Genomic DNA, 20,602 nt, shown 5'->3' on the forward strand with positions numbered 1-20,602 from the left:
TCCTGAAAGACATTCCAAACCACAATCATGTCAAAATTGAGTTAAGAACACAAAACTGGTCACGAGATTAATATTAACGGACTTACAATAAATGGCAGACCTACTGTCACTCTTAAAATGACATCATGACTTAGCAGCCCAACCCACATGTATGGAATACATTAATATTTAACAAACTTTAAACACGAATTTCTTAAAATATGATGTTTGTGGCTTGGAACGTTTTTCACGAACTACGTACATTAAGTAGTTAATAAACGAGAAATTTTTCAGAGCGAAGTTATTTACGTTTTAAAACGCATAACGTTGGGCCCTGATGAGATATGCAGTTTTATAATCGGTGACGCTTGTGGTGATGTTTACAATCCGTATCATGAATGGGAAGTAGCGTTTCCACCGGTGCCAAAACCGGAAGTACCTGAATTAGAAGCGCCCATAGACAAAGCTCCTACGTTTAAAGTATTGCAAATATCGGATACACACTTTGATCCCTACTATGCAGAAGGTAAGTTATTACAAATTTTAAAAATACACCTTAGCATCTATACTTTTATTTCTAAACATAATATTTAAACTGCTTTGGTGTTTGATGTGTCGTTAATAACTAAAATATATAAATCTAGTGTCCTGATGTTTATTTCCAGTGAACTCCAAAACTAATGAACGGATTTTAATGGGGATTATACTTCATGAAGTTTAGTCCAACTTGAGACATAGGATAGTTTTTATTTCAATTTAGGATTCATAATTATTTTCATTTCCAATATTTGTTTTGTACGGACATATTTTCTATGAGAGAATTTTTAGACGCACGGTTTGACAGTTCTGCTGTGAAACAATTTCGTCATAACAACAGGGAGCATATTTTACGAAATAATTCTTGATGTTATAAAATATTACAGGCAGATCCATAAAAAAAAAATTAGTATGTACAGAACAACGTCTGTTGGGTCAGCTAGTATTATATAAATTATTTACTTATCCTCTTCAAGGTATTCCGCTACAACAATAACTAGCTGATTTGATAGTGTGATCTGTAAAAATTAAAACCATATTGATAAGGCAGAAAATTTGTGAATGAATACTAGTGGAGTGTGAAGATGATGAATAAGACTATAGTGTAATGAAGAATAATGAAAGCAAAACTAATGTCAGGACTCGTCTTCAAAGCCATAAATAAAATTATTATTAAATATGTTTGCCATAATGCATTTAACCCTACTACATATTATTTTCTGTGAATATTTAATTTGATTAATGTGGTACCCAATGAGGACCTGTGTGACTCAGAATATTGAATTTCGAATCTGAGACGACTGTCATTTGACTTTGAACAGAAACATCATAATTTAAAATAACGAACTTTTACCGGCGACTAATTCATAAGAATGTTATGGACTAGCAAAAAAGCCATATTGCAGTGCGTGTCATAGAATTGATTAACATTTTTGATCAATTGCAGGTTCTAACGCGGAGTGCAATGAACCGTTGTGCTGTCGAGCATCAAGTGGACCCGCCGTGAACCCTGGCGGCGGCGCCGGTCGCTGGGGAGACTACCGCAAGTGTGACACTCCGAAACGCACCATCGACCACATGCTGAAGCACATAGCTGACACACATACTGTAAGTAACTCTATTGCAGCTGCAAACTTCATTATGACGTTATGTATAAAATAACGTCATTGGTTATTGAATATAACCATATTATGAATGTCATTTCTTTGTAAAACAAAATATTTTTTTTAACATATTTACATTACAGCAGCAAACTTATTATAGATAACTACAATCATTATGACTTTTACGATTTAACGGCGCAAGTCTAACTGACCAACCAACAACCAGTAGTAGTAGGGAGGCGCCTATTTCTGCCGTAAAGCAGTAATGTGTAAACATGTGTTTCGGTCTGAAGGGCGCCGTAGCTAGTGAAATTACTGGGCAAATGAGACTTACAAACGCAAATGTAGTGCCGCTCAGAATTTTTGGGTTTTTCGAGTATCCTGAGCAGCACTGCATTGTAATGGGCAGGGCGTATCAATTACCATCAGCTGAACGTCCTGCTCGTCTCGTCCCTTATTATCATTATAAAAAAACTGTGACAACCCTGCAATAACTATAAACGGATATCAATTGGAGTAATATTATTGTGTCGCCCGAATCATCAAATTTCTCCATTTGACATGAATAGTATTGTGTATAACCTATTTATTATTTACTAAGGAGGAAAAATCTAAAACATTTCTGATAACACAGAATTTATCAAGATGTTAATTTAAATACAAATAAATTTCAACATGGATTGTCCGTTTCCATATTTTATTAACCATTATATTAACAGAACCATACCATATTCACTTACATTATTGTTGGTTGGATAGCGGGCACCAAGTAGTTCCCGATAAAAAATGCAAAATGTACTTACTGACATTAATCTACAGGATATAGACTACATTTTGTGGACGGGAGATTTACCTCCTCACGATGTTTGGAACCAAACAAAGGAAGAAAATCTCAAAGTCCTTCAGGAGACCGTAGCTCAAATGTCAGACATGTTTCCGGGAGTTCCAATATTCCCTGCACTGGGCAACCATGAATCGTCTCCAGTTAATAGGTAACAATTTGAAATGTACGATAATATTTCAGTGAGAAGTATCTCTATAATTATAAAGTAACCGACTTATGTCCCATCTCATATTTCAGCTTCCCACCTCCATACATATCTTCGCCTGAATCCAATATTGCTTGGCTCTACAACGAGCTGGATGCCCAGTGGCGTCGCTGGCTCCCTGCTGGTGTCTCGCACACGGTCCGGCGCGGTGCCTTCTACTCCGTTCTCGTGCGACCTGGCTTCCGTATCATATCCCTGAATATGAACTATTGTAACAACAAAAACTGGTACAGTTAAGCTAACCAAGAGATTATTAAGGCCAAGGGAAGGCCAATTACAAACAATGAGTGTTGCGATCATGCAATCTTGTTTTACTTAATATTAATCATTTTTAGGTGGCTTCTTCTTAATAGCACTGATCCAGCAACAGAGCTTCAATGGCTAATCTACGAGTTACAGTCTGCCGAATTCAGTGGCGAGAAGGTACATATCATTGGGCATATACCACCTGGACATTCGGACTGCTTAAAAGTATGGAGCAGAAATTATTATGCAATAATCAATCGATACGAAGCAACAATAACAGCGCAGTTCTTTGGACATACCCATTACGATGAGTTCGAAGTATTCTACGATCCGAATGATCTGGGTAAGAGAACAATTCGTCAGGACATAAAATATCGTTACATGCCAGCCCCCACCACTTCTGATAACATGTCTTGGACAATCTACTGGGAGGCTCCTTTTCACAGGATGGATTATTGTGTTCCGGTCTGAAGGGCGCCGAACCTAGTGAAATTACTGGGCAAATGAGACTTAAAATCATATGCCTCAAGGTGACGTGCGCAATTGTAGTGTCGCTCAGATTTTTTTTTGTTTTTTAAGAATCCTGAGCGGCACTGCATTGTAATGGGCAGGGATTACTATATTAGCTGAACGTCCTGCTCGCCCTTATTTTCTTAAAAAATAAAATATTATATATTATGTATGTCACGTACAGTGCGGATTTCAAGGAACTATCTTCTACGGATAACTAAACTTTCTTCCATGGTGTTCAAGTTAATACGATACCAGCATCGCTCTTGTGACACTTCCTATATTCAAAATTCTAGTTTGTGCACAAAATTAACGAGCGTATCTTAAATTAAAGATCTTTAATCCAGCTAAGTTTTGTAAGTAGTGACACCATACGAATCATTTCCATCGTTTTCCATATCAAAGAGACATATTTCATAATTTAAAAGTTATTAGATAATTAGCACCAACATCAATAGTTAAAATTCATATTAGAGGATGGTGATTCTTCTGGTGTTGCAAGAGAGCTTGAGCGGTGTTGACCATTTAACATCAGGTGATCCTCATCGTCGCTTGCTCTTATATTTATCGAATTTATCAATGATACTATATTCTAAGGTGCCTTACAGTCCATGGTCGTTATACGATTCAATACTCACAAAACTGCATTTTCCAGGGAGGGCAACAAGCATAGCGTATGTTGGACCTTCTGTGTCTCCATATTACGATTTAAATCTCGGATACCGAATATACTATGTTGACGGAGACCACGATGCCACAACACGGGTGAGTTAAACTTACACACATCATATAGTTCACCAGTGGGGAGCTTCCCTCCACAGAATCCGGCTCGGTGCCTGTAGATGCCAAGCGGTAGTGAGCAAACACTGTTTGTGTTTTGACAACTTCGCCGGATGTACTTAACTAACAAATCTATAGGTAGAACATCTTCACAATTAATAGACGGCAATAGGAGACATAAGTGGAAAGAGGCGGTGTAGTGAGGGTAAAAGAACCTTCAGAATCACTACGTAAATGCCGGAAGAGCAGTCGGGGTTACCACTTCTTATTAAATCATAAAAATTTAATTATTTTGAAATAAGTAATTCAAATGTTAAATTTTTTAATACATTTGTTTTCTGTTGTATAAGTACCCAAGTAGGTGTCATGTTAAAATTTACCAAATGGGGAAGTTTCTGAAGTTCAGCCAATTTGTTTCGGCTTGAAGACCGCCGTAGCTAGTAAAATTACTGGGGTAATAGTAATCGTATGTCTTAAAGGGACGAACACATTTACGATGCTGTCCAGAATGTTGACTAATCCAAGAATCCTGCGCGGCACTGTATTGTAACTTGCCGTCAGGTGGTGGTCTAACTTGTCTCGTCATTTTTTCTCTAAAAATATTTGCTTATGCTATGGTCTCCTATTTTACGCTGTACGCGACGTCTCGTTACGCCGTACGCTGCGTCACAATGCTTAATATATAAATGTACTGTTGTGGTCTCTTTCACACGTGTGTTGACGCCGTATGTGGCATCCGAACAGCGTGCGCCGCGTCTATAGTTCGTCATTGACGCTAAGGCCAGACGCCGCATACGGCATAAAGTCGGAGTCCATAGCTTTACTGACGCCATTTTATCGAACACTATCAATAAATGAGATTAACAAACAAATTTTTATTCATAGCTTGTGGTGGATCACGAGACCTGGATAATGAACTTGAAAGAGGCGAACTTGTTCGGATACCCGATATGGTACAAGCTGTACTCCGCACGGTCAGCTTACCTGATGCCGTCTCTCAGACCGCAGGATTGGGATAAGTTTATTGACGACATGACAACTAAGGAGGATGTCTTTAATTTATATTACAAGTAATTATATTTAAACAATTTGTTATGTTTTTAAAGTGATAACCCGCACTTCTGGGATTAATTATTATAAAATTAAAACTGAAAATAAAATTTTATGAACGATGCGGGACGCGAATCCACGACCCGCATCTCGCGTTTCCTGCGAGCGCTCTTTCCAACTGAGCCAACCGTTCGAGTGTTTCTTCAAAACGGAAGAGCTACTCTTTGTTCATCCGAAAATAACCTTTTACCCCAACAAAATTTCGTTAACTTAATTGAGTATGAACAACAGATGCCAAACTCTTATTAACTTCAGGTGTGTAAACACCAATTATTTAAATCCATGATCGGCCTAAAACTAACATTTCATTATAATCGCAGTTCCAGTGTTTTTGTTACCGCGATCGTTTCACTCAGAGTGATATATACACAAACTGTCGACCGGCTCGAAGGACCATGTTTCAATTAGGATGCTTTGCTATTAAAACTACACTATAATTTCTAATAAGTACTGTATTCTAAAGATACACTATATAATATTAAGGTTAATTGCTAGCTTAATAGAAAATTAATAACCATATTGAATAATGTAGGTACTTATTTTATGTTACATAATAATTTCTGATTACCAATTCTTCCTTATTTAGTTTAAATATCACGACAAACGAAATAAGGACAAATCAACACTAAATTTAATTATTTCAGTCATACAATCGTATTAGACAAACTCGAATTGTTTGTATTAATTTAAATAAAACTGAATGATTTATTTTATGATAAATAAAATACTAGCTGGTGACCGCTTCACCTTAACAAATGCATATTATATAGAAAATTTAAAATATTTTTTGTTAATTATGAAATATGTAAAAGTTCAATCCATATAGCGTCTATATAGCTTTATTAAAAGTTAAAATGTAAACTTTAAATAGCCACAATCTAATGAAGTAATCCTCATTAGTTTAGGAGTTCACTGGAAACCATCATCAGGACACTAGATTAATATATATTAAGATTATAAATACAGTATATATTTTTAAGTAAAACTTTTAAAGGATTAAAACGCGTGTAATTGTAATTGTGTTTTTACATTAGATTTACGCGTAAAAGTTACCTACTTTTTTATTTTAGTTAACCCGACGTTTCAAGACCTTCCCAGAGATATCCTTTAACCCCCTTATTCATAATGGTCCGCTAACTTAAAACAGCCCCTAACGAGTGTTTTTTCTCATTCTGACTTAGATCAATAGAAGAAGACAGAGTGAGAATTAGCAATGCTTTAAGTTAGCAGACTATTATGAATAAGGGGGTAAGTGTTTTATTTAAATGTGTAAATACTCGCGTTAATCAATGAAAATACTATGTATATTTTATCATGTTAGTGACGCAATTATTGTTGTGTGATTATTTGTAGGAACTACTGGAAGAACAGTCCTCGGCGGGGCATGTGTGATGGAGAATGTCGGAAGCGAATGATCTGCGACGCGCGCTCGGGTCGCTCGCACGACCGTCGCGCGCTCTGTGTCAACATCGAGGCGCGAATCGACGGCGCGACCGCGACGCCTCAAACATGGCGATCTTGGCTCTACAATGGCCTGTCCGTCTCGTGAGTTATACTTGCACCTCATCTCATTCGCTTGAGCTGACCACCGGGGCTTAAACATCAAGATTTTTTGTTCAACACTTCTTAAGAAATTCCCTACCACCTAAAAATAAATGGTTCGCTGTGTAATTTTTTATTTCGCTAAGTATTAATAAACTGTTTATTCAATATCTAAAGTGTGTCAGGTTTAAATCTCATAAATCATAATGGAATCCCAGTCATCTTATTTTAATGTTAATATTCATGTAAATATTCAATTAAATCTATTAAGTATATTTTTGTTTTCGCCCATATATACTTCTTCCTTGTGCGGTGTTTCCGGGACGATATGACATGACTCCTTAAAGGCCAACGCTCATGTGATTCTTCTGGTGTTGCAAGAGAATGTGGGCGGCGGTGATCACTTAACACCAGGTGACCCATACGCTCGTATTACAGATGATTGATCTGTTCAGTCGCAGTTGTTGGTTGACTGATGTTTAAGCCCTGAAGTTGTAGCCGCTATATATATATTGCTATTATCATGTACATATTGTTCACAGTAGCATGCTAAGGTGGAAGTATTAACTAATAACTGTTGCAGTAAACTTAATTATGAAAAATGACGGAATATTCTTAATGCAAGTAAAACTGAGCAGTAAATGAAGATTTACTTGTTAAAAAATATTATAAATATCTTACATTAAGAATTGGTTTCCCCTGCGCTCCAACTAGATACCGCAAGCGTAGTCGCAAAGTGCGGCATCTAATACTTCGCCCATGTCCTGTTAAACTTTGCTAATAATTGAAACTTAAATGCCGGGTTGCATAGTAAAACTTTGTAAAAAAATATTACAAGAAAATAAGAAAGACACAGGATCACATATCATCAGTAAGTATTTTGTGTTTTATTAATTTCAATGTAAAATAACACAAAGCGTTGTTACAAAATTTGACAGATGCCACGCACACAAGCATCTAATAGTTGTTGTAATAAAAAAGGTATTGTTCTCAGGTAGTGCGGTATCTAGTTGGAACGCAGCGGAGACCAATCCTGAATTTACGATAAATATTTTTTATTTTTAAATACTTTATTGTTAATATTTTACCTTCAAATAACATGAATATAAATATATTTCGAAACTCTATTAAACTGACCTGTAGGTAATAATTAATCAATAGGATAAACATTAAACTCATCAAGTTTGATAATTAAAATTTATATCTAATAGGTTATATAATATACAACTTACAAATAGTTATTTTAATAATAAAAATATATTTAAATAAAACACTATTTAAAGGATTAAAACGCGTGTAATTTAACTTTGTTTTTACATTAGATATTTAGATTAGATTTTTGCGTGAAAGTTACATTTTTATTATTAGGTATTTTATTTAATCCTGCGTTTCAAGACCTTTCAAGATATCGTTTTCAGGGGCAACGTCGGGTTAACTAAAATAATAATAAAAATGTAACTTTTACGCAAAAATCCAATGTAAAAACAGTGTAACAATTACACGCGTTTTAATCATTTAAAAAGTGTTTTATTCAAATGTGTAACACTCGCGTTAATCATAGAAAATAATACATCAATAAACATTAGCATTAAAACCAATGAAATATTATTAGTACATTACATTATGTTTTTACTGAAAAATGTAAAAATACGCCGAATGTCGTTTAGAAACTCACAGTCTTGGTCAAGAAATATTTGATCTAATTTTTATCTGTAATTAATATATTTTGCCTTATAACTACTTTGTTATTTTTTTTTCAAAGTGATTACCCTCACTTCTGGGATTAATTACACAAATAAAATTTTAAAGCAAAATTTATGAACGATGCGGGACTCGAACCTGTGGCTGAGCCAACGGTTCGAGTGACGTATTGTTGATAAATCTTGTATAACCAGTTGGTAAGGTTAATATATTTAGATAATATGGTAATGTAAATCAGATCAACTAGTTACCACAGATAAAAGTGAACTACGAATTTACCTAGGGTATATCGCAGTATATATACTGCGATACCAGAGACAAAACTTTTGAACACTAATCCTATAATAATAATTTCCATGTTATATCTCTCAGGCCTAGTGCACAGCAAGTGTAACGGTGGTGGAATTTAGATACAGCATGAAAGGTTGGTGACTATCACTTTTGTAAATATTTTCATATATTTTGTATTAGATCATAATATGTACATCTAGATAGAGTCTCTTGTTGTTAGACAACCGATAAAACAGGCTAGGTTTTAGGCTGGGCGCAAACGTTCGGAAACCGGATTAGGTTTCCTGATCAGGAATTCAGATTCGGAATTCCGTGAGACTAGCGCAAAGGTCCGGTTTTTTTACGACCCGTACGAAAAGAGACGCTTGTGAAAGCACACGCAAGTATTATCATGGACGACGAAGACGAATTGATTACTATTGCACTTTACTGGCGCTAAACAAGAAGAAGGGGAATCGTCGTTACTGGGTACGCCCGTTGAATACTCGGAGATTAACAGATAGTCAATTTTATCTCAAAAGAGCAAGATTACGAGAACACCCAGATGAATTCTTCAAATATTACAGGATGTCAGTGAAATCATTTGATGAGCATCATAATGGCACACGTGAGAAAATTAAATTTGTTACCTACGACGAGTCTACAGACGTCCACTCGCTACAAAGCTCGCTAATCCGGTTTCCGAACGTTTGTGCCCAGCCTAAAACTTTAGTGTGTGTGACAAGCTACGTCTTGCACTCGCGATTTGTATGACACTTTGTGTTAGAATGCGTGAATTGCTCAAAATAGAGGTTAGTTCTAAACTCAATTTTTTTCGCCGTTTCACAGCTGTCATAGTCTATCTAGACGTATAAATGATCTAATTATTTTGTTACTATCTACGGAGTTAGCTTGTACATAAACTTTTTAAAGTACTACAATTTTAAGATGACCAATTAACAAAAAATCTACAAGATATTAATCAAAATTACGTATTCAGAATTTCATGCTCAGATTTAAAAAAAATCAACCATTGTCTGTGTCTATGGGAGCGAGAGATAGATATCTGTACTTCACGCCTATTTTAAGCAGGAAAAAGATCTTGAACAGCACAGGTGATGGTTATTATAACATTTTGGTGATAGGTTACTTGCATACTGCTTGTACGAAACACGTATAAATACATATGTAGCTAAGCTTAGATGAACATTGTAAATACTTAAGCTATATTATTTCGCTATAAATAGTTACTTACCATAAACCAAAAGTCTATACTATAGGTTCTCAACGTGGGCGATAACGCCCCCTTGTGGGCGTTTGAGACTTTCGGGGGGGCAGTAGAAGACCCAGAGAAAATTAGGGGGCATTGAGATAGCGCAGATGGGGCGTGGGTAGATTAAAAAATATAGTCTAAAAAGGCAATAAAATACACGAAAATACTTTAGAAAAAAACATATTCTCAAAGTAGGCGGTGAGCAAAATAAGGTTGAGAAACTATGGACTCTATAGTGTCTTTATACCCAAAACATAAACTTAGTATACTAGCGTAATAGACGAAACCTGTGTGAGAGTGAGATAACTATCCTTACATAAAAACCTGTGTAAGAAAGGGACGGAATAGATGAAGACCATTAAAACCGTTTTGAAACAATTTAGTGTCCATTAGTCTCCTGTCAAATTGGACCGCGTTTTAATTTTAATGCTCTTATCGTTATTGTTCTGTGTTTAAACGGATATTAATTAAAAGCAATATTGGTGTCGTGTTATGTACTAAATTTTGTTGTTACATATAGCAACTGATTCTTCAATACTACTTTCGTGATGTTCATTTTCGTAGACATATGCACTAAAATACTAAATATTACATTTAATATACGCAGTAAACACTCTGTAGGTATCTTCTAAAGATTATATTTAAAAAAAATAAAATATTGTATGACGTCTGACGCCGTTTATCAATATTTGTCATAGGGACACATCTGTAATACTAGCACACATGAACGTTTTAAATATACCCCCTTATTCATAATAGTCTGCTAACTTAAAGCATTGCTAATTCTCACTCTGTCTTCTTCTATTGACCTAAGTCAGAATGAGAAAAAAAACACTCCTAAGCTGATATTTAAAGTTAGCGGACCATTATAAATAAGGGGGGTGAGTCTCGCCGCAATGAGAGTGTTTGCCTATTACCCTAATATCTATACTAAGTTTATGACCCAAACAGTAATTTGTGGGACAATTCCCTTAAATAGTATTAAGTATGCTATTTAATTATAGGATAAACCGGTGATTCTCATCACCAGAGACCCAGGTTCGATCCTCACCCGCCATTTACCAATATGTTATCGGTTTTCGAATTCATTTGTAAGTTTATTAGACACTTTATAAGGTCGGCAACGCTCCTCTAATTCCTCTGGTGTTACAACAGAGTGTATATAGGCTGCGGTGATCACTATCCCTAAATCCTATTACACGTAAATGACAAACTATTTAGGTGTAACGAATAATTGTAAAAATTTAAAACTTATCGACGAAATATTGTTTGATTTCAGGATGTCAATGCTGATGCAACTACCACAAGTGGCTTACCAAATACCAAAGTTTGTGATGGGACTTGGTTGAATTACCATGCATTGAGCAGGGTTATATACAATTTGTCACTTAATCCACCGGAGAAAACCACATTTTATACTATTTTTTGACGCAGGGTGGCATGTGACACATTTTTATCTTGAAAAAAATCTGACTACCGCCATAATTGTTTCGATTATAAGTATCATAATTTAATTTATATATTAACTGCATTATCTCTTACTTTCTTATATGTATGTCATTAAAGTTTTGTTATTTATTATTATTCAATATTGCAGAACCAAAACAGGAATAAATTAATTAGATAAATATTGTATAGCAATAAGTTAATTTGTAAATATTATTATTTGTAAAAATAACATAATAAATATTTTAATAAGATGACAGAATTTTTATTGTGGTCATAAATATAAAATGAAATACATACCAAGTCCAACCTTTGGGGATGTCTAACATTTAGATGAACTTTCGCGTGCAAACATAAAAACACAAAAATTTTTTAAGACTTTTATTAAGAAAGGGTATAAAAGAGAGCGTTTTAAGTATTTCGTACAAAACATTACAACAATTCGATTCATACATTAAATTATTACATACGAATTCTGCAAAATGAACTTAAAAAGAAATTCATTCAAATAAAATAAACCCTTACGCAAGAGTGTAACTTAAGACGAATTCATGCAAAAAATGAGAATATTGAGTCAATATACTAAAACGTGTATATTTACAAATAAATAATAACATACAGCTATCAAACCAAACATATGTAGTGCTATTACAAAAAAGTTAAACATGTGTTGAACACTTGTTTTAAATAAGTTATATTACAAATCTGTGTCTTTCTGTTGTTTAACGGTCAACAATCTTTAGACATTGCTTATATTTAAACACGAATCGAAGCTTGTCTAAGGTGTTTCTAATGGATAGATCATATTCTGGAAGATTTACGGCCATTCCCAATATTTATTCTATCTCCGGTTGTAGCCTACTTGAGATAAAAAATCGTAACTATCGTTGACTTTTCTGTCCCAATAAACTTATCGACGGTAACTCATCTTGTTTATGGATGTACACGCTGTCTGTCATTGGGACGACGTATAGCTTACTAGCGATAGAAGTTTGTATGGAAATTGCAACAGTGAAGTGGCGATAATAATGTCTTATCGGGTATATTGGGACAGCTTCAGATTATTGATAGCTAATTACTGACAGTAGAAGGTAGTAATTTATCTCTATGTGTAGATAGTATATTGGGAACAGCCGTTAGATTAGGTATATGATGACACATAGATGACAGTTCCTTTAATTTTTTCTGTACACTTCAGTTTATGTTGTGTTTAAGGACGTTTTAGTTAAACACAAGCTAAACACTGTTTTGTAATAGAAAATGATAAACTCCATTTTAGACGTCGTCATTGTTAGGACACTGACGTTGTTATAGTTACTAAGCCATGTTTAGATATTTTTTTTGTAATAACACCTTGTACGTCTTAGTCTACTAATTTACAAACTTATTTTTATTGTAACTGCATAATATTATATTGATAGCAAGAGTACCAAATACAAGTAAGTTTGTAAAAAGTGACCTTAAACAAAGAAAAATCTTAAAATAAATACGATATAAACAGGACTGAGTTAATTAAAGTCATAATCCATTTTTTGTATTGAATATGTGGCCTCTGGTTCAATAAACCTGTTTTAATAATTGAAAATCACGACACTGGGCTTAGCATTATTGAGGTCGTAATCAAATGTAACACGATCTACAATGATTTCTTTAAAAAGTTATTCGCGCTGCCATCGGCGCTATTTATGGAACGAAAACCAAACGATAAACCGTTACTCGGTGTATCGTTTGGCGCGGAACTCGGTGAACTTGTAACGGACAACGGTGTTACGTCAATACATTCTCGCATTATCTCATATTTATAAAAAAAAACTAGCTGACCCAGCAAACGTTGTATTGTAATTAATTAAAAAAAAACAATAATAAAAATTTTTGGGTTATAAAAAATAGATAACGACCGATTCTCAAACCTACCAAATATATCGTACATAGAATTTATCGAACTACAAATATTATATTCGATTTTCATGTTGTAACTCTATTGCGTATCTGTGGATGGAATAGAATAATATTAAAATTGCGATACAAAAATAGGTGGTGATCGCAGACGGGTGAAAATTTGAAGTTGTACGTATTTTTTTTTTACTGTCGAAAAAAATAAAAAAATATTTAGGGTGAATCATACTTTTTAGGGGTATGAAAAATAGATGTTGACCGATTCTCAGACCTATCCGATATGCACACAATTTCATATAAATCGATTCAGCCGATTCGGAGTAGTTTGGTAACAAACACCGCGACTCGAGAACTTTATTTTTAAGATGTTCTGAACTTAACAATATACTGGCACTTTACATCCAAGGGTTTGTATCCAGTACCCGAAAGTGAGGTACAATTACCAAAGGATACCATTTTCCTTAGGGTCAGATCTATAGAGCGAGATAGATACTTAGACTTTACTCAAACTTAGCTAAGTGTGATAAAACGCTATTTGACTTTTGCATTGGGCCGTCTTAGGTCAAGCTCGGCATAATTTCAGCTGACAAATAACAATAAAAACTAAATCAAAGACAATGCTAAGCTTACACTCAGCTAAGTTTTACTCTGAGTAATGTCTGAGCAAAGTCATAGTACGCTCTATACCAACCGAAATTTTGACAGATATTAGAGAAAAAAACAAGATATTGCCATACAAATTGTCCGCTAACATATAAATTTTTAAATTACAAAGTATTTAACGACTTCACATTGAATTATGGTATAAATCCCTTCGAGTAGGAAGGAGGACGCTCACACATTACTGAATTATTTATTGACCATTCTGATGGTCAAGTCCTAGCAGCACTTATGGTCTTCTGATTTTTTTTTTATGAAAATAAGGGACATGACGAGCAGGACGTACAGCTGATGGTAATGGACACGCCCTGCCCATTACAATGCAGTGGCGCTTAGGATTCTTGAAAATCCCCTAAAAATCTGATTTGCTGCGCTCGTCACCTTGAGACAAGATGCCAGGTCTCGTTTGCCCAGTAATTTCACTAGCTACGGCTACCCTTCAGACCGAAACACAGTACCTAATGCTAACACGTTACTGCTTCACGGCAGAAATAGGCGCCGTTGTGGTAGCCATAATCTAGCCGGCATCCTGTGCAAAAGAGCCTCCCACTGGTATCTAATACCTACATGATATTCGTAATGCAAACAATTCGGTCGGTATGTTCATTGGGCAATGACTACAATATAATATTGATTGATATCACCTGACCAATTATAATATCAACCCTACTGGCTACTATCAATTGATGTGTTCCTACTGTGGTATCTGAAGGCGTCCGCCCTTGATTACCCGCCTCTGTGCTATAAGGTTGATCGAAGCATGCTTTTCAGAATGAAACTTACTCGAAAGATAAATAGATCTATGCGCATCTAGCCTGAGGCGGCTTTCGAATGTATCTAGAAATAATTTTTAAATGCATTTTCCTACTATAAATATATATTTAATTTATTTGCAAATTGGTGAATTTGGAAGCTAACTCTAATCAAATAAAGGTAAAAAAATTGGCACAACACCAGTATATACTCTGTCCAAATTGAGCAGGCTATAAAAGCTGTCACAATTTTATAAGGCGCTGGTGATTTTTGTTGTTTTGAAAGGTCCTGTGCTATTTTTGTGTAATCTCAGTAAATTCCCTAAATATAAATTATAATTTTCTTTTTATAAAACTGCCAACTATCGGTTTATGAAGATTTTAATCGAGCACACTAAGCCTGAAACGACGTATCGCAATCCCGCCATATAATACAATTAATCTATTCGCAGGTCGAAATAAATAGAAAATATGTAAGTAACATGGAGCAGAGTAACACTTTCACATAAGCTTGCTCGATATAGACAACTCTATCCCTGATAATAATATCAAACACTCGCTGCCCACGGTCACTATCCCCCTTATTCATAATGGTCGGGTAACTTAAAACAGCCACTAAGGAGTGTTTTTTCTCATTCTGACTTAGGTCAATAGAAGAACACAGAGTGAGAATTAGCAATGCTTTAAGCTAGCAGACTATTATGAATAAGGGGGTCTTTATCTAGTGTTGACACACACTACGAACAAGTATTACTAGAAGCATAGTGCACTATTATGGATGTGAATAATAAACAATAATAACAAAAGGAAATTGCATCTGTCCGTAGCGTTCCAATGGTACTTATAGAGCACCAAGGGCTATGAGGTTTTGACATTAGTATAGTTGTGATACTTTCAAAGATTAGGTACATTACAATTTGTCGGGAAGCAATACATCGGAACAGATTAGTGTGAAAGTGTTATGGTAAGCACTGACAATATTTTTGCCTGAATAAAAATAGTGTGTTATCAGAATAATGATCTTATGGCCTTCATGAATGGTCTGGCTATAAGTCTTTGTGCATTCACAAATTACCGGGGCTGCATGAGATATCAACCACCACTATTTGGTGTAACTACTGTGGCAGAAGCAATTAATTGGTAGTGCACAACTATTATACTTACCGATAGATGATAATTCATGAAACAATATTCGGTTGACTTTGTGTCTTATGTGGCTAGAAAATGTAATAACATTGACAAAAATATTATGTTCTTATTTTATATCTAAATTATAAAAAAAAGCATTTAATTCTAAAGATTTCACAACATTGTATAATGTGATATATAACAACTAAATGTTAAAACTTAATAAACCCAAGTCCTGATATACCTTAAATTACAATCGTAGTTCTACGTTAAAAATTAAGGAAATAAAGCAATTAATAGTATTGTAATGTAATGTTCAAGACTAGATAGAACTGAGGGAGTATTCTTAAAGATGTTTTAAAATTAAACACATACATAAAGAAAAGAAACAAGCTCATTCAGATATTATTATGGCGCAGCTAAAGAGATAACTACAGTAATCCAATCAGTAATGTAAAATAGTATTTTAAAGATACTGACCACTAGGAATAATATACATGTTGCAATAAAATGTACCTATTCCAAATAATGTTGAAGTTAGTTGTGTAAAAAAACAACAAATATCATCAAAATAAGTTGTTGTTTTTTGCCACATCGACCGACACTTTGTATAAGCCTTCCAGCCAGTAATTTAGACAAGCTGATAGTCATAGGCAAGGTTGAGGGCAAAAGACCACTAGGACTATCATCCAGCTGCTAGTCGGACCAGATCACTGGCCTACCACTTACGACCTCAATAAAGAAAGCCGAGAACCAAAAGGAGTGGTTGCCTTTAGTGATCAATGTTACAAAAACTTTGAAGTATTGACACAACCTTCAGAAATGAAAAATTCAAACAAGAAGTTGTTTAAATTTTTCTTGCCTTTATACTTAAAAAACAAAACAAAAAATAAATATTGTTTTAGAGACAAAATATGTGGGAAACATGAAAATTAAAAGAAGCTAAGGCACAAAAAATGTTTTTTTTTTATTAAATATAAAAAAAGCTTACTTATAATTGGCCCCACAGGTTCATTTTTAATAAAATAAATTCTTTAAGCCTATATTCAAAATCATACTCTGTGATGAATTAGAACACCATTTACTTGAAATACTTATGTAATTATAATTTAAAAGACTAATTGGCTGGTTCTGTGGCCAACTATCTCATAATAATAATAATAACAGTAAAAATCGGACAGTAATAGAATTATACAAGAAGTACTTTACTTCCATTCATACACTAAGGCTGAGATCTATAAAGCGTACTTAGACTTACAAAAACTTAGCTTCGTGTGATAAAATGTGAACTTGACTTTTGCATTAGGCTGTCTTAGCTTTAGCTCAGTATCATTTCAGCTGTCAAATGACTATAAAAATGAAATTAAAGCTTCCACTCCGTTAAGTATTAGGTAAGTAAAGTCTGAGCGTCTAAGTACGCTAGACTTCAACCTAAATGTACTCTGTGAATTTGAAAATACAAATTTAATTTAAGATGAATATAAACAAATATAATTCCAATTAATATGAAGTTGGAATGTGTTGGTATCCTACGAGCTAATACTTATCAGATTATGGCCATTCATATAGTATAATTATTTTTCAAAAGTGATGTTCTAATATCTATTTTAAAATTAATCTAATGAGTATGTTTTATTAATTTAAAAAATACGACAATCCTAATTGTAAAACAGTCTTATGTTTGGAAAATAAATTCACAGCAATGTTGTTTTAAAAAAGTGTTACAGTAATTCACTGGTTTCATTGTAATAAAATGTTAATCCGGTCAAAGATTTAATATATCAGTTGTTAAAACATTAACTGTCACCGATTTCATAAATATACTACTATTGTATATTCTCAAGAATACAATTACTGTTAGAATTAGAATTTCAAACACCTAAAAATACCCCAAAATTTAAAAAGACATAAAATATTAAATTAATAATAGGACTACTATTTACAATCTTAGTATAAGCTATGTCTAGATATTATAATCATTAGATTATATGGCAATTTTCAGTCTGTCAATTAATTTCATTGTGTGCAAATTTTGAAGTATTTGATACTCTTAAACTTTTAATGTTGATATTGTAAGGATCTCTAGTTATAAATAATAACCTGCTTAATAATATATTGTACTGTCAATATGTTAGTAACAATATAATATATTATTAATATGACTCTTAAAATTATTAAGATTCACATATATGAGCAAGGGAAAATACATCATAATATTATTACATCATATTTTGGTAATAATGAGGTAAAAACTGTTGAGTTAAAAAAAATTAAAAATTAAAATGGCACTTCATCAGACCTTACAATTTTCCATCCAACCATAATAAACCTAAATAATAATAATACACTAATCTCGGGATGACTTATTGAATCATCAAATCTTTGGATATGGAATGCAATGTTATAACAATAACTCACTGGTAGACATATTCGTAAACAAGACTCACAGTAGTCTTCTAAGATTACGTTTACTTTTCTTTGTTCCAATGGTGCTGGTACTTTTCTTTCGTTTCGAGGGACTTGGGCCATCTAGATCATATAGAATACAGTTCTTACCTGGGTGCCGTTCACATTTACATAATTTACAATATTGATAGGCACATGTTGCGCTTGTACACTCAACCCACTCTTCTCCAGAACTCTCCTCGGTCACTTTGGCTGGTTGACTGCAGCGGACACATGATAATTGCTTCCGAATATCCAATGCAGCCATCTAAAATTAAAAATTATAACAAGGCTTAGGTAATTTACATAACTAGATTGTCTCTTGCTGTTAGACAACTGATAAAAACAGGCCAGGAAGTTATTAGTTTAGTATGCACTTGCTATGTGTATGACACTTTGTGTTAATGTGTGTGAATTGCTCAAAGTAAAGATTAGTTCTAAAGTCTATTTTTTGTTGACAATTTCACAGCTGTCATAGTCTATCTAGACATACAAATGATCTAAGATTTAAAATATCTTCGCTTCATACTCTTAAAACTGCTGTCAATCATGTTTAATTAAAGAAATCATTACTATCCTTACCTTTGTAAACTTTTTGAACCTTATTGTTCTAGGTGTACTTGGCGGACTGCTTGACAAATTCTTTTGAATATTGCTAGTATTAAGAACATTATGTATCTCAATTAATGGTCTCGATTGACTACTATTGGTTGGATTTGGGGTATTAATACCTTTATTTTCTTGATTTTCTTTAGCAGTTTTTAAAAACCTTAAGTATTCAATTTTTTTTGTTTTAATCCTGCTCACATCTTCCCATACTCTGAGCCACACAGGACTGACTAGAGTAAAATTAAATATATCTTCATTAGATAAATAACTGAAGATTTTCATAATAGGTGGCATAACATTTGCTTTCTCATATAACATTTTAATAATATCAAATTTTTGTTCCGGTCGAAATTGAATAGACTTTACAGCTTTTGAATGAGCTTTTGGAATTTTTGATACATTTTGAAGTGCATGAGATTCACAAGTCAAGGAATGCATTACAAAGCTTAGCTTTTTAGCTGGTCTTTTTAAACTGGATGGACTACTCAATTTGCAACTTGTTCTACATGTTCTCTTTATTGGTGTAGATGGGAATGTATGCACTTGATCATTAAAATGGTATAATCCATTTATAGACTCAGTATGTCCCAAGCCAGATCCTTTAATCTTACTACATTCATTAAATTTCAACTTTCTTAATCCTCCAGCAATTAATGTTGTTGGTGTTGGAACAGTTGAATATCCTAGATCACTATTTTCAATGTCTTCTTGATATGATCTTTTAACACCCCGCCTAATTTGAGGTGACTCTTTGAAACTATCATTTAAATTACTGCAATTGTATTTACTCCTAGGCAAAATATTCACATCTGTTGAAAAGCTATAGCAATCTACATGAAAGGGGCCCCTGATACAAATATTGCCTTTTAGGAGTCCAGAAGCTGAGCCATCGTTAGATGTTTCAGAACATTCAAATGAGCCTGGAGTATACGGTGTATGGTAACCACTGTCTTCATTTTTCCAATAGTTGCTATTGTTTCCATAGGACAATCCAGGTGTTAAAGGTTCAGCTAGCTCCGAATGCATATCCATTTCTCCAGCGTTTAATATTTTGCTATCTAAGATCTCCAATATCTGTATAAGATTAACTCATGTTCCACTTTGTACTATTTTCAACCATTGTGTACTTTTTTATCTTATAAGGAGCAGTTAAATTAATTTGGCGCGTTAAAATAATAAACAATTTTAATTTGATTATCGTTATAAGTTGAAGAAACTTCACACTTCACAGAAGCCATTATAGAATACAGATAATAAATAATTATAGGTAATCTACTTAGAATCAAGAATATCGTATTCATACATTGATATATCATCTGTGGTGGACATAGACTGCATGAAAGCGTATTGCTATTTTATTAGGCTAGGCGACTTTATTGGCGAATTATCGCCCTTTAGTTTGCTAGAAAAAATAAAGGAAGATTTAGAGTACTCCAAATTTATTAATTAATTTCGTATTAATTGTTTGCTTGTAACGAAATGTAGTAGCACCACTGATATTAACTCTTCAGGATTTTTCAATGCTACTTGCATTATAGAAAGTATAGTGTATAGAAAGCTTTGTGT

The 20,602-nt window shown here is 33.9% G+C and overlaps 2 protein-coding genes across 5 annotated transcripts in view; one reads left to right on the top strand and one right to left on the bottom strand.

Moving 5' to 3' along the window:
• The window catches only part of LOC126966388 (sphingomyelin phosphodiesterase), a 43,153-nt gene extending 31,353 nt beyond the window's left edge, over positions 1 to 11,800 (top strand). For 2 of the 4 annotated variants that reach the window (XM_050810384.1, XM_050810385.1), the window contains exons 4-12: positions 274 to 505; positions 1,463 to 1,623; positions 2,439 to 2,611; positions 2,701 to 2,895; positions 3,004 to 3,257; positions 4,080 to 4,189; positions 5,090 to 5,274; positions 6,668 to 6,859; positions 11,380 to 11,800. In XM_050810384.1, the coding sequence (XP_050666341.1) occupies positions 274 to 505; positions 1,463 to 1,623; positions 2,439 to 2,611; positions 2,701 to 2,895; positions 3,004 to 3,257; positions 4,080 to 4,189; positions 5,090 to 5,274; positions 6,668 to 6,859; positions 11,380 to 11,449 (1,572 nt within the window). In that variant the 3' untranslated portion in view covers positions 11,450 to 11,800. Of the gene's footprint in view, positions 1 to 273; positions 506 to 1,462; positions 1,624 to 2,438; positions 2,612 to 2,700; positions 2,896 to 3,003; positions 3,258 to 4,079; positions 4,190 to 5,089; positions 5,275 to 6,667; positions 6,860 to 8,929; positions 8,982 to 11,379 lie in introns of all 4 variants that reach the window. The other 2 variants (XM_050810386.1, XM_050810387.1) reach the window with 2 other exon arrangements.
• A 113-nt stretch (positions 11,801 to 11,913) lies between these two features.
• LOC126966396 (F-box only protein 5-like) lies at positions 11,914 to 20,250 on the bottom strand. The gene is made up of 2 exons (XM_050810398.1): positions 19,010 to 20,250; positions 11,914 to 18,695 (listed from the first exon to the last, which is right to left on the bottom strand). The coding sequence occupies exons 1-2, from the start codon at positions 20,066 to 20,068 to the stop codon at positions 18,426 to 18,428; spliced, it is 1,329 nt and encodes a 442-aa protein (XP_050666355.1). The 5' UTR covers positions 20,069 to 20,250; the 3' UTR covers positions 11,914 to 18,425.
• Positions 20,251 to 20,602: the final 352 nt, after the last annotated feature.

This window comes from Leptidea sinapis, chromosome 10, assembly GCF_905404315.1.
Source record: "Leptidea sinapis chromosome 10, ilLepSina1.1, whole genome shotgun sequence".
Taxonomy (NCBI): domain Eukaryota; kingdom Metazoa; phylum Arthropoda; class Insecta; order Lepidoptera; family Pieridae; genus Leptidea; species Leptidea sinapis.